We start from the raw sequence: 15,804 nt of genomic DNA on the forward strand, positions 1-15,804 counted from the left end.
TATTTCTTTCACTTACTGATATACAATTGCTTTAAAACTTTGAACGATACCTGTCTGCATTGTCTGCTGCAGCATCACACTTCAACATGACAATTTACAGAAAGCGAAGGAAGCAAGATGCTCTCAAAATGCGGTTTCATTGTGATGTTAAAGACAATTATTATCAGGAAAATTGTGCTAGGTTTGTTGTGCAGGAAGCAATAAATGAATGCAATATTCCCTCTCAGGTTTGAGCTGCTTTTGTACTGGCGTACGTGTGTGTACAACTTTTGTTTTCCTAATACTAGAAGCATTTAATTTCAAGTCCATCAGGTTTTCAGCAATGACTAATTTTTTCATTCTCTGTTCTCTCTTTTGTAGTCACAATAACACAGATCACAGACAAACAAAAACCCACATGCTGAGATAAGTGGGTTCCTTCACATTACATTTCACCAATCTGTGCCCCACTGATGAAATTAAAATATAATTTTCCAGCCATTCTCAATAGTGTGTCCGAAACTGAAGACTTTGGATGAGGATGATGACACTTGCCTGTAACACCCTGTGTACTACACAACAACACTGTACTTTGATGCCATCTGGCGGCCATGATCAACAACCAAAGGACGTGTGCAGCGACAAAACAAGTGCTTGTGTCATCACATGTATGTTATTGTGAGTGCTCTGTTATTCTCATGTGCTTTCTTGCAGACTACAATGTACAGTATGTGTAGGAAAGCACCAGAAATCCCAAACAGCTCCTGTGCGATGCAGTAAAATGATGCACGCGCTGTTAAAACTGAAGGTTAACTGTGACATCATTTCTTATCAAGGGAAACACCTGTTTCGTATTGTAGGGTGATGAAATACAGGACAACTATGCTGTAAATACAGTGGGTATTTTGGTCAGTTAAATCCAGAAGTGACAGTTGGTGACATCACGCATGCGCAAAACAGGATCAACTGCAACCTGTTTTAAAATCACTAATAATATACCTCACTGTAGTTTAAATGATTTATGCGAACGCGGAAGTACATAACAGATACTTATCTTGCCTCGTCTTAAGCATCTGATATAGAAGTTTCCAGTAAAACACCATTTCCCAGAATGCACCGCGCCTTCTGGTGACATCCACGCTACGATGAGGTGAAGCGGTTGTTTTCGTCTAGGTGGTTGTAAGTAGCTGCCTTGAAATTGAGGTGTAACGGCTGTTATTACCGGAATTAACGCGGTGTCCCGGGCCTGTAGGGTTTCCGTTTCCCTCTGGAATTACCGCCAGACCAAGGCTTTCACCCTCCGTCTCTTTTTTGGTGAGTTTATCGCCATGTTATCGTCCATTCCCACCAGGCTTATTGCGCGAAGGTCGCGCAGCCTGTCACCGTGCAGCCGCGTGCTCCAGACCAGCGCAGGTGGCGCCGCTTGCCAGAGCATCCGCGAGACACCGGCGGAGATCAACCGCAACCCCATCGTGTCCACCTCCCGGGTCTCCAGGAGGGGGATTTTGGCGGAGGAGACGGCAGGTACCAGTGTGAACCCGTCGGTGCAGTTCCACCACCTCGCCCCTAGATGGCTGTCCAGCCTGGAGAACCGCCGCAGCTCCTGGGCGGCTTTGGCCAGCAGGGGGCGCAACAACAACCAGTACTGGGAGGAGAGCAGTGGGGGTGAGGGCCGGGGGACAGGTGGACGAGCCAGCCGGGCAGGAGTGGCCTCTGCCGGTGTGCTGTCTGCTGCAGCCGTGGCCTTCTGCCTGAAGAAAGACTCTGATAACAAAGGTGCACTTTATCAGCTCTCACTGTGTTTTCTAAGTATAATTGTTTTATCTATTAGTGATGGGTCACTATATTTAGAAAATATTTTAAAGTAGCCTATGATTGTGGTCAGTTGAGTTTATAAGATGTTGATGAATTGGATTTGGCTTCAAAGAAACAGCAGTGGAGAGCAGGGTTGGTTGGGACATTTGTGTATCAACATGGAATAACCTTCCATTTCTCACAGACTGCTTGAAGAATAATAAAAATACATTACCATACGATGTAGTGCGCCAGATAAAGATTTAGTATGTCACAATTCGTAGTATGTCAAAATACCAGGATGTTATGTATCAGGTCAGATTTTGCAGTGTAGAAGCCAGCATGCTTCTCTGGCTATTCTGACCCACAATCCTTTGCGCAGGGGAAGATTTGTCACATCAGATGACAGCTTGACAGCTCACTGAAATCTGTCAGAAGCTGCAGCGACAGATGACCGGGCATTTAAGTAACTGATGACCAGTCAAAAATTAGGACTAATTGTTTAAATCAAGAACCACTGATTAAATAAACAGAATAAATATAAATATAACCACAACAAAAGGGCATAAGTGTTAAATAAGAATAGCAAAGAAACGCATAGCCTGTGTAATTTTACTTTTGTGAATATATTATGTTAGAATCAACAATGTATTCATTCATTCGTTCATTAATTTTCCGTAACCGCTTATCCTCTTGAGGGTTGCAGCTGACTTTGGATGAGAGGCAGGGTACACCCTGTACAGGTCACCAGACTATCACAGGGCTGACACATAGAGACAGACAACCATTCACGCTCACATTCACACCTACGGACAATTTAGAGTCACCAATTAACCTGCATGTCTTTGGACTGTGGGAGGAAGCTGGAGCACCTGGAGAAAACCCACTCTGACACAGGGAGAACATGCAAACTCCACACAGAAGGGCTCCCCCGTGTATAATGTATGCAGTCATTACTAATTGCAAAATAACAACATCAGAGCTCTCAGGTGTTTAGTTTTATCTCCAAGGTATTTGATATATGACAAAGAGGGTCAAAGTTCAGGGCGTAATGTTATGAAAAAGTAGTATGTCCCCATTGTGTGCATACTGCGTACTTTTTAAGGACAGCTGCAATACCTGCTAAAAGTAAAAGAAAAAGTATGCGATTTGGAACGCACCCATAATTTTATTCCTGACCAGACAGAGTTGTCTGTTCTAACAATATACCAAGTTTTTTAAAAGGTTAACCCAAATGTGAAAGGAACAGTATTATAAATTGTACAAGGAGTGTATTTCCCAAAATTCTGCCTTCTCGGGACAGTTGGGGAAATGGGTAGGGTTAGTTGGGACACCTTGTTCCAGACTAAAAAAATATATCTTTTAAATTGAACAAAAAAGTAATTTACCTTAAATTGACTGTCACTTGTTCACACATTTCTTTGATATCTGGAAAAACATTTGTAAAATTATTATAATTTAATACATTACTGAGATATGAAATAAAGCTGTTTCCGAATATTAATTTCAGCAGCACGTATGAGCTCGATGTGGTTATTCGGTTACATATAGCCCATAGATTTATATAGACTATTGAGTTTGTTGTATTTTGCAAAACAGAAATGTCAACCACAACTTGAGATTTATCAAAAAAAAATTAACAAAAGTTAAATAGTTAACTCTGTACTTTTAAAACATGCCCAGTGGGTCTTATTCAATTAGGAAAATTTTTTGTCTAATTTTAAAAAAAATTGTAACCAGGTATATGGCAAAGACATACTTGCTTCCAACTTTCCAGAGAGGCACCGTCCCACTGTCTCTCAACTGACCCTGCTCTTCCCTTCTTGGCACATCCTTAATGTTCTCATGTTTGCTCAAGTTCTCTTTATTAGTCTTGTGTAATGTTTTCTGCTCTCTTTTTGCAATATCAAGGTGATGCTCTTCTTGAGGCAGCAAGGACCTGTAACTCTCAAGATGTGGCCAGGTAGCACACACACACACAGTCACAGAAAATCACAAAAATGTGTTTAGTGCGCACTGCTCACTGCGTATTTCACAGACACTTTGCACATGCGCTTCCCAGCCCCACAACATGGAGACACATCCTTGGCTCTCTCCATTCTGAACCACATGATTCAAGGAGGTGTTGCAGGGTGTTGTAGATGCCAAAAAAATATGTGACATGTTTATTTTTTACATTTTGATAGTCAGTCATCGTGCCAGAGAACAGCAACCCGTCATGATGGCAGTAGGATGTATGAGGATGAAAATAATTGCCAACAATTTTGAATTGAACCTGTACATATGCTTTTGACGAAACTCAATTTCTGCACACTTCCATCAGGTGTGATAAATGTTGATTTTTTTTTCTGAAATCGATGGCTGAAGTAAAGCCATATGATTCACACTGTTCTTGTGTGAGAGGAGAGGAGAAACTACCAGAGAGGCCTTGTTGTCATTAGCTCAAAAGTACAAAGACACAGTATGTCCTGCGATCTCTGCTTTTGTTCCTTTAGTTAAACTCAGTTGGGAATCAGCAGAGGTTTGCGATATTTATATAACATCATATGACTTGGGAGTTTAGTTATTGTAATGTGTAAATTCTACAGTTTTCAGAGGCTGTGCTAAATTAAATGACTTATTTGGCTGTCAGTGATTGTTTTGTCAGAGATCATATCCGCTGCAAGTAATTATAATTCCTTACGTATCAGGACATTGAAGCAGAAATAATGTGATGCTTAATTTCATCTATCTCAGCCTGGACTACATTTAACTCCATTTACATGCTACAGAAACAGTTAGTGGTTCCATCTAAAGTGATCTTTGCAGTACAATGTCACTGTCAACCTGTAATGGGCTCTGGTTAGAAAGTAGAAAGCATTGTATTTTCCTTTAAGAGCTTTAGACTTTTTTCTCCACTCTGCTCTTGTGAATTATCGATTATCATTTGCTCTTTAGTCTCGTTCCTATCCTTGTACAAACCACAGATATATGCTGAAGCCAGTTAGAACAGCTGCAGGTATGAAACCACAGCTCTATCACCTGTAGTCCCACCAATAACCACCAGGTGGAAGAAGAGGACCACCTGTGTGTGTTAGCAGGATGGATTTCACACTCAGAGCGCTAGTGTTCAAATAGTGTGCCTTGATTTGTTTCCCTCCCTCATATTTGACGTTTGTTTTAAAGATATTTTTCCTCACACTTGCAGTACCTTTATTTATCTTATCTACCTTACAAATTAAAATGCTCCCTTATTCTCGAGTCTCTTACAATCTCACTTCACACTCAGAGACAGTCAACCAGAGCCACCCAAAAAAGAGCATGTCAGGTCCTGTAGTGCCTCTTGGTCCCCATCTGCACTGCTGATAATATTGTATTACAAATCTTGAATAACTATGAAAACAGACCGAATTGAGCCACTGTAGTCACAAGATCACAATCCTAAAATTTGGTGTGGAAGTTCAATACTGAAGAGCCTACAATGTGCCATGTGTGATGTATTAGTACCTTTGGTTACATAAACAAACACATTGCTGTTCATATTGGTGGATTGTCGGATTCCCTGTCAGTCATGCTGCTCACTTTTGGGCAAAAATCATGTCAACAATCAGTGCTTGTGTGTGTACAGTGCGTCGTCGGGTATTTGTATCAGTGTATACGAGCGAGCGTACATGTGTTTATCCACGTGTGTCTCCATGTGCTGGCTAGAGTTACCTGTCCCCAGATGCCAGATGGCGCAGGTGAGAGTGCAGAGAGACAGTCAGCAGATCACAGATGTGTTAAGTGCTTTGGTTTAGGTTATACAAGTGGTAGAGTGTCAGGGTGTGCCTGCAGAGAGACTGGAGAGGATGGAGGTCTCGTTTTTTACACAGATTTTATAAAAGCTGAATCACTGTAATACTGAGATAGCATTGTAACACTGGAAGATGTGTATGAAGTTGATGTGCTGTCATGCATAATGAGATGCAGCTTCCACAGATAACGATGCTGAAGTTTTTGGAATGGAAACTGCTGTCATTTTCTATCTTGTGCTTGTCTTTAGTATTTATAGATTTGAAAATGTCCCCCTTCTAGTTTTATTGCAGCCTAGCATGTGAAACCACGTCATCTTCTGCTGTTACTCATTTGAACTGAATGGAGAATCAGGCTGGGACATTGTCCGGAGTTGCCCTTTTACATGTGACAACAGGAGATTATCTGTGTCAGACGTGTCGTCTCCTAGAACACGGCTTATTTCCTGGCTTATTTCCCACCTCAGGGGTGTTTCCTGGCTAGAGCATGCAGGAGGCAGAACATGACGCAAAAAGTGGTGCGGAAATCACAGTGTTTCATTTATGTAGCCAGTCTCTTTCCGTTCCCTTAATTACTCTGAAGATTTCGAGACAGTTTTGTTGGTGTCGTTGTGTAAATGGGCCTTGTGGTCTGTGCGATGCATTCTGGTAGCACTGCGTTGTGTTTTGCTCCTCATTTGCACAAAGTTGAATCTATGCTACTTGATGCAAATCAGGGGCGTCCAGCGCAACTCGCCGCCTCTGGAGACTCCTGAAAAACGAATCATTTTCATTCTGAAATGAAGACAGATTCAGCAACTTCACAGCTTGTTTCTCGCCTCAGTTGTTTTCAGAAACACATTTCGGTGAACTATTTTCTTAATACAAGAGAATGTTTCCAACTGAGCCGCCATGTCGGTCCATTTTGAAATCCAAGAACAGCCTATGTTCTAGGGGTGGCTGAGCGATCGTCCACTTCGATCCCCGGCTCCTCCAGTCTGCATGTCATAGTGTCCTTGAGCAAGATTCTGAACCCCGTTGGTGTTAAAAACTGAGTAGCAGGTGGCACCCTGCACGGTAGCCTCGGCCACCAGTGTGTGAATGGGTGACTCATAGTGTAAAAAGCGCTTTGAATGGTCCGATGTCTAGAAACCATTTGCCTATTTACTTAGTGGGATGCCCATCAACGGTCCAATGCCAGGAAGCAATGCGACCCCTAGTGTCAAAAAATGCCCCTGTGGACACGTACCATCCTTCTTTGCCCTCGGATGTTTGTATTCTTCCAGCTTCGCACCACTTGTGTTCGAGAAACACCATCAGCAAGCCCACTTATTCGCTGTGAATTCTCAGGACAATTATCTGCTCTATTAACAGATGGGCCAGTCGGTAATTGCATGGACTTTGTACTAGAGAGCTGGCAGGATAAAATCTATTCGATGGTCAGCTGATTCAGGCACTTGCATTCTCACATACGTACTGGGTAACGTCTAGATAAGTTCAAGGTTGCGGTGCAAGTGTGAAAGGGGTTTCTGTGACCCTATAACTCACAGCAAAACTCACACTCAAGGCTTTTTTCAGGTGGTTTCATTGCGGGATTTACAGATATCCTTGACGCTCTGTTGTCTTTCTCTGCCACATTTGAAAGTAACATTGGCTGAACAATATCCGAGTTTCATTAAAGGCCAGGTTTGCCAGATACATTAGCCAGACACTTGAAATATACAGATAATTTAACCAAAAATGTTCCTTTAAGCCCCTGTTTGTGGAGATTCTGACAATCCTGTGACCCCTTCATGTGGTTGTTTGACTCATTTGATTTAAATCATTTTAATTGTCATGGACCACAGTTTACCTGCCCTGCTTTTCCATCTAATTCTGCTGTGTATTTGTGAAATACGAAAGCTCCGACTTCCCACAATGTCCCTAAATTAAATCAACCTTTCTGTAAAACTAATGTACTCAAAGCCGCTCAGTTTGAATGAACCAAAACAAGCTCTGCACCCTGAAGAGCTCAGATGTAGCTGCAGTGATGAGCCATTTTCTCTCATTCTGCATGCAGACCGGGCAGTGAAAACGGAGCCGGAGAGCGACAGAGCTGAGTGCAAAGCAGACAGAGGCCACTGTGTTGACTGTAAACACACACACTGTCTGTCTGCTCAGCACATGAGACGACAGACGGATCACTTACACGCACACACACACACTTATAAAGCCTGTGCCACTCCAGTACCTGATGTCATACCCTCGGGCAGGAAACTCAGCAAACACCTGGGCTACACACACAGACACATTAACTGGTCAAGGAGCAAGTGTGTGTGTGTTAGATAGAGACAAAGATATAACGGGCTGGTTTCATGCTGGTGTGTCTAACAAGGCAGGCCTTTGGTACAGTCACACAAGCAGCTGTTCAGCCAGTTGTCATTTTCACATTTTTGCCTATTTCATGTGCGTTATTTCCCCTTTTACATATGAACAAATCTTCACTCTCGTACCATTATGTCTCAGCATGTATAAGGATATTAACAAATACTCCTACTCACTATAGCTGCAACTAACGATTACTTTCATTGTTGATCAATCTGTCAGTTATTTCCGCGATTATTGATTGTTTATAAAATGTCCAAAAATGGTGAAAGATGTTGATCAGTGCCCAAGATGGCGTCCTCAATATCTTGGCTCGTCTACAACCTAAGCATATTCAGTTTAATATTACAGAGGAGTAAAAAAAAACCCAGGAAATTGTGAAACTAAGAACCAGAATTTTGACTTATTTTCTCAAAAATTTACTCAAACTGATTAATCGATTATCAAATTAGTAGGTCATTAATTTCATATTTGAGAATTAATTGATTAATTGTTGCAGCTCTGCTACTACCATATTGGTACCACTACTATTGGCTCGACAGCAATGGTTGCCAGGTTACCATTGGCAACCATTTTGAGAAGTTCGCAACCAGTTATTGGCCTTTGGGTGTTATCAGTGGCAGCCACTATTTAACATTTCAAGGGACAGTAAACAGCAAAATGTGCAACCTAGATTAATATTTTTTAAATATTTGTTTAATTAGTGATATTCAGAACTGGCAGCAGACAATGCTGCATGTGATGATGCTGCATGTGCGTTGGTGCATTAGTTACTCGCATGTGCACAGGCATCTGTTTTAGAGGCAGTGTCCAAGTAAATTGAGCTGTTTCACTGATGGGTGAAAAGTCCCATACAAATGTGCAAATTCATCCGAAATGCATCAAGTGATAAATCAAGTTCACTAGTTCAAGGTAGCACATCCCACAGACCCACAGGATTAGACAAAATATTTTGTACACCGGAAGTTTAGGGTGGAAACATTACTGATGACACTTCAGATTCAAAGTCTGTAACAGTATCAGATAAAACACTAACAGAATTTTGTTCATTCAATTTAGTAAAACATTTATGTGTCACATATTCATTATTAAGTTGACTTAATGCTGCATAGTATTTTAATTAATCCAAATATAAGTGACTTAAAATGGTGCCCATATTTTCAGTTACAGCAACCAAAAGCTAAGGCCTGGTGCCAGCCTGGCAACGGCTTTAAAAAGTTAGTGTGGAGCCCTGTGCAATATGGACAGTTGTTTCAGATGCCCTACACTACATAATGATAATAATGGTGATGTTAAATTCTAACCACTTTTCTTTTCCCCATCAGGCTGGTAAAAGAGGGGGTCGACCCAAACTACCGCCACCGTTTAGGATGGACCCCTCTCATGGTGGCGGCCATGAACCGACAGCACAGGTCTGTGTGTGTTTCAACTAAACCCACTGAATAAGTCATGTGTTTCAAAGTTCTGCCCTCCCTGATGAACAAATGTAACAGTGATGTAGTGTTTTGGGTTCACACAGCTGTCTGCATGAGTTAGTGTGTGAGCATATGTCGTCCGTGTCCCCGCTCTAGTTGTTACAGTAGGTCTTCAGAAGTGCAAAATGCGACTTTGAGACTGACAGACGGTCTTTACCCGTTCCCCCATCTCTCTGTCCAACAAATTAAATTAGCCTCCTGGCCCCCAGAACACACACAGCACAGAGAGGGGCCGAGGTTAAGGCCGGGCTAAATCCAATTTACAGCGCTTTTTTTTTTTTTCCTCCATCAGGACTGTTTGGTCACTTTTTATTGTTTAAGGGCCTCATGTGCCCGTGAGAAGCATAATGTGAAATTTGAATATGAAAATAGCTGAAAATGAGCTTACTTTAGATGTCAGGGTTACAGTGGTCCCTCCTCAAGTTCGTAAATTTGAATTTAATGCTGCTAAAATGGAAATGTGAGACGAATTGAAGTTTGTCGGAACAAATGATTTTTCTTTCTGCAATGTTTCGGAATTGGAGCGAATAATTTGTGTTAATTTGAAAGTTTAGATTTTTATTTTCTGTATTACTTATAAATGTGTTCTAATAAACTTTTCCATGAAGTTAATAAACTGAAGAAGCATTTAATCTAGTAGTTGGTTTTAATAATTTAGGTAATCGGTAAACAGTTTAAGTCATTTTTAGGGAAAATGCCAAATGTTAGCTGGTTCCAGCTTCTCAAATGTGACAATTTGCTGCTTCTACTTGATTGTGAATTGGATATCTTTTGGATTTTGGACAAAATAAGTGATTTGTTGATGTCACATTGGGCAGCCAGACATTTTGATGAGCATTATTCAAAATTTTCTCCCATTTTATAGACAAAAATCAATCAATAATTGTTCTACTCACTGCCTGGTCTGTAACCAGGATACATATTTGGTTGTATGTGTGTTTGTGTCTGTACGCACTGTTTGTGTGTGTCACTGCACTGTCTTGTGTGTGTGTGTGTGTGTGTGTGTGTGTGTGTGTGTTATGAGTGCTATAACTCAGCGAGCCAGTGACACTCCTCTGTGTTTAATCCCGTCTTCCAACCCCCCAGTGAGCCGTCACTGCTGCAGGGAAGACAGAACATCGGTTCACACACATCAGTCACGCATGTCTCTCTCACACACACACACACACACACACACACACATGCATGGATGCATGTGTGAGTGTGTGCACAAACACACACATACAAGGGGAGTTTATACCAAATATCTTACAGGCCAACTACCTATTACTCAGTCACACACAACTTTATTTGCAGCCGTTAAGTGAAAACACAGGGAGCATTACTCAGGAACAAGGTCTAGCCTGTAGCTACAGTGTCAGCATGGATCTTATTGTTGAATAACTTCACCCCTCCCTTACACTGTATTTATATTTTCCTGGACCAGAAGTGATAACTGTGTTTCAAGAGACACAAGATTTAACCACAGCGCTATTTCAGAGGAAGCTGTCGAGTCCTCTGACTCTGTCGAGGTGTAGCGTCTGCCAGGCAGGGACGAGGTGCGGCTGTTGGAGAGAATCAGGGGCGGAGTAGCAGGGTGTGTGTAAGAATTAAGGGTGAGACATCGGGGGGCGTGTGTTTGCTTAGCTTTGATGTGGGGCTAAATCAGGGAGGCGCAGGGCCTGGCCCGCTATTTGCACTCTTTAACACACAATGCCCATCTCCATCTCTCTTTCTCTCCCTCCGTCCCTCCCTCGCTGCATTCACGTGCACAATGAGCGCTCAGCCGAGTGTAACGCCTGTTGACCGTTCCGACCTGTCGGCCGAGTTACTCGATGTGAGGGAGGGGAAAGCGGAGGGATGATGGAACGAGAGGATGAGTGGCTCGTTGGGGAAGAGAGGAGAGAATAGTCTAGATGTGGAGCGAAAGTGATGTGGAGAGGGATTATGGGTTTGGGAATGGGATTAGCTCTAGTGAATAGAGGTGAAAAATCACCAGCACAGCTCCCAGTAACATATTCTCATCATTTGGTCACGATACAACATGACGATGATGGTAGGCAGCCTGGTTTAGTGACAGAGTCAGTTACCATATATCATTGTTTCTAACATGTACACTTCCTGTACACTGAAACAGTATTCTCTGAGGTGGGCCCTGATAAAACATATATAAACTTCAAGGATATTCTTCCCTGTGCCACATTAAAACCACATTATTGAGTTTTCATTTAATTTTTCAACGTGTGTACATTGCTCACTTTTCATTCAAAGTAGAAAATTCATAAGAGTACAGTGCTGAATATAAGGGATTGCTGTCTTATTTAATTTCACAGCTATGCAGCAACCATGCAGTGATTAAGAGAGTATAGCTGTTGAAAGTTGGACATGAACTTCACCACTTTGCACAGCCAGTATAACAGGAAAACAGGGAGAGTGTTTAAGTGAGTTAAAGATCATTAGGTAAGGAAAAAGATGACTGGGTGCTCTGTATAATCAAACCTAAATCAAGAATATGAGTCAGGTTAACAGGATAAACACCTAGGCACTCCAACATGTAAGAGGACCACTTACAACAACGGCCTTTTAATATTTTCATCCTTGTTGATACATTTTTTTCTTACATTTTGGAGTGCTTTCCTTACCATTTATCCTTAATAATTAGGCTCTTATATTATTTAGGTAACTATATTATACAGGCTGTTGTTCTGTTGGCTACATTTCACACTTGAACTTGTAGACCAGTGGTTTTCAAACTTTTTGTGCCCAAGGCACACCAAAGGGCAACCGAAATCTCAAGACACACCTGTGTATATATATCTGTGCACAAAAACTTTTGTAACGTGTTATCACTTATTACGACATAAGACAATAAAAATTAGAAAAAACAAGACAGGTAGCTTTTGTGGTATTGTCTACTGACAGTTTTTTTCTCTTTTCTTTTGGTGGTAGGTCTTTGCTGGTTCTCTGTTGTAATTTGCTCTGTACAATAAAGCGATCTATTGTACTTTCTCCTTTTAAATGTTATCATCCCTCACACTGACTGCCAATCAGGGTTTTTGATGTGTCACTGTGTCACACATAATTCCCACTCACGTATGGCGACAAATAGGTTCCCTGTGTAAGTCTTTTAAATTAAATTGAACTAATTACATTTTTTAGGTGGAATTTGCCTCTCTGCTAGGAAATGGGTGCGCACAATATACTGATACAGTTAATTAAAAATTCATTCATAACTTTTTCTATAGGCCCAGTTCAGCATTGCAGTAATAATGTGTGAATATCACAGAATCCCACGGCACACCTGATTTGGCATCACGGCACATTTACGAACCACTGTTAAAGACAAAAAAATGTACCTACTAATGTTGTATGGATTACTTCATTGTCATAATCCCATGATGCACACCTGTTATATACAGTATATTATGACTTTCTTTGATAGGAACGGGGAAAAGCCATAGACCGTATAGAAAATTGGACGTAGCTACCGCAATGTCACCCATTGGTTTGCTGACTCTCGTTTTAAAGCCTCGAGTTTGGCATTTAGACCACTGCCATCTTGTTTTTTTGGGGCTAGAAGTGACCATATTGGAGGGTGGATCTGACTCAGAGTCAGTCAAAGTGGCCCACCTTAAAATATGCATAGCTTCAAGCCTTAATAGAAATTTAAACAGGTGAGTTACATTAAAAGTTCAACCCCCTACAGTTGTCATGAATGTGACAGTTTTTGTACCAGGCTATAAACATGTTTATTTCTACTGTAATATTGGGCATTTTAACATGGAGGTCTATGGGGAGTGACTGAACTGTAGAGTCAGCCTCGAGTGGCCTATTGATTCAGATAAAGGAAAAAAACACCTAACAGGGAAAAAATGGAACGAACCTCAGCAAGAGCAACAGAGGAGGGATCCTTTAGAAGAAAATAATTATATAAAGAAAATACTTTGAAGATTTTAGCTTAATAATACAGCATTTTTACCAATGTGGTTATTTGGCTGAAAAAAAAAACAAAGCAGTGAAGCTCTGTTCCTGGCATCTATCTGACCCCAGGTGTGCACCAGGTGAGATGAGGTCAAGTGAGGTCCAGCGTCTGGGCCAGGTGGTCAGAGACATGGATGGTCAGTTCGGCTCAGGTGTCTATTATAGCACAGGGCCGACGGAAGTGTCCATTTCCTGTCTTCCCTCCAGGGCAAGATAAGAAACTAACACCAGCCTCGAGCCGTAACACTGGTCACCTGCTGGCGAACCTCGGCACGAGCTGGAGGGTTAAATCTACCAGTGAACAGTGGTCATTAATTCAAGCTTTCGATACAAGAGCTGGGTGGTTGTTCAGCAGGGAGAACTTCCTTTATCTGGTCCAAGCATCTGTTGAAGTGTTCTCAAGGAAGATGTGAACTCCCTCTCAGCTCCAGGGGCGATGCTTTGCTCCTTAAAAGAAACTCTTATCACAATATTACATGCACATTTTGTCTCGGTTTAGCTATGAAGGTAAAATACTGTTGTAATTTACAGATAACATTGTTTTGATACTTATAAAATTTTATTAGGAAGTCTGTAATTTTAACTTTGGCCCACTCCTTTAAAATGGGAATTTAACCGAATTAACCTCTGCGTGCCTTCAGTTTGGCGTCAAATTAGTGCTGCAACTCTCCTCCTTAATGTCCCAAATAAAGTTAGCCACTTGATCATCAGTTGATTAGCAAAACTATCAACTGTTTTCAAAAGCTCATTAGTTTTAGCACTATCCTGGATAATTAAATCTCCCTCTTTCATCTTTTTAGCTGCACTTCCCTCCTTTCATCCACTCCTCCTCCTCCTCTCTGCAGTTTTCCTCTCTTTATCCCTGTCGTGTTTACCTTCCTGATGCCATTAACCCTTTTCAGACCATCTCGTTTCTTCACACAGCCCTGCCCAGCCTCGTGTGACCAACCGTAGTTTGTGTGCGTCTGTATGTGTCTCGGAGGATGCATCGATGTGTTTGTAGAAGTGCTTGCAAGGGTGAGAGGAGAGCCCTCCGTGGGTCAAGGCCCCCATGCCGCCCCCAGCCACAGTGATACAGTAACAAAAGGGGACCCCCCAATAGTCCTTTATACTCCCTCAGCAAGGTCAGACACAAAGACCTGGCCAGGCTGTTCTCAGCATCACTCTCCCACAGGAATGTTCTGTAGTGCAACACAAACTACTACAAGTCTGCTCTGATTTTAATTATGTTTTTTATTCTGTTTTTTTAGTTTTACTGACATACTGGAGCCATTTATGTGGATGGTACACTGTACTGTGTGTACTGTGACGTATACTTGCCTATGTACCATGCGTGTTACTGAAGGATTCCACTAGAACCATACAGACCTAAACATGGAGACACTGGAGGAGGTTACTAAATTGTTAATTCCAAAATCACTAAATCAAAGCAGAAAAAGCGACAATGAGGCTACCCTGACCCTACACAAAGCTACACCACTACTATCCAAATGCGACATATGTCTGACCCACGGCAGCAGTTTCGGGCCAGAGCCCGAGGAAACACACACATTTCCACTTTAAAAACGCTACAAGCAAAGGGCTCATGTTTTCTTGTATCACTTCTCCCTCGTCTCTTCCTAATTTCAGTAGTCTGTCGCCTCATGCCTGGCAGGTTCGGCAGAGTGCATCTAGTGCGCATGGTGATCTATGGCCATGTGATGCACAGATGATGATCACCACTCTTCCTTGTGTGTTGCGTTCATTTCTCTGACTGCTGGGAAGGCAGAAGGAAACACTGCCAACCAAGTCACCTTGCAGCCCCCTCTCTTTCTCTCGTTTTCCATCCCTCTCAGTTTTTCCATTATTTTACTCCGTCGTTCTGTCACTTTCCCTCTCTGTCGCACTCCTCCCATCTTTCTCTCGCTTTCCCGCTTAATGTAGTCTATGTAAACTTTTGCCATTTATGCACAGAAACTGCTGGTTTCATTAAAAAAAAAAAAAAAAAAAAAAAAAAAGCAGAAATTTTTCAGATTTGGTAACTGACTTATTAATCAACAGACAGATAAATAATTGTCAACTATTTTGGTAACTGAATGAATGTTAAAGTAATTTTTCATGCACAAATGGCAGATAGTGCTGTTTTCAGCCTCTTGAATATGAAGATTTTCTGTGTTTCTCTGTTTTATATTATATTAAACTGAATGTCATTGGGTTTTGGAAAGACTAAACAAGACATTTGAAGACATCACTTTGGACTGTGAGATACTGGGATGGACATTTGTCACTATATTCTGACATTTTATAGACCGATAAAAACACTTAATTGATTATTTTAAAAAAGTAACCAGCAGACTTAAATGATAATGAAATTAATGGTTAGTTGCAGCCTACTGCACCTGCACCCACCATTCATGTATGTGTTGCATCTTGAGGACACATTGCATTAATTTCTGAGGACGTGCACAACCAACAGAGGCAGCCATCATTGGTTGTGTGAAAGA

General features: G+C 41.6%; 1 protein-coding gene across 1 annotated transcript in view; it reads left to right on the plus strand.

Annotated features, from left to right (window-relative positions):
• The first annotated feature begins 1,102 nt into the window (after positions 1-1,102).
• Positions 1,103-15,804, plus strand: part of clpb (caseinolytic mitochondrial matrix peptidase chaperone subunit B) — a 43,485-nt gene continuing 28,783 nt past the window's right edge. Inside the window, exons 1-3 of the mRNA XM_050063487.1 lie at positions 1,103-1,755; positions 3,685-3,736; positions 9,212-9,298. Coding sequence (XP_049919444.1) covers positions 1,308-1,755; positions 3,685-3,736; positions 9,212-9,298 — 587 coding nt within the window. The 5' untranslated portion in view covers positions 1,103-1,307. The remainder of the gene's footprint in view (positions 1,756-3,684; positions 3,737-9,211; positions 9,299-15,804) is intronic.

This window comes from Epinephelus moara, chromosome 2 (assembly GCF_006386435.1).
Source record: "Epinephelus moara isolate mb chromosome 2, YSFRI_EMoa_1.0, whole genome shotgun sequence".
Taxonomy (NCBI): domain Eukaryota; kingdom Metazoa; phylum Chordata; class Actinopteri; order Perciformes; family Serranidae; genus Epinephelus; species Epinephelus moara.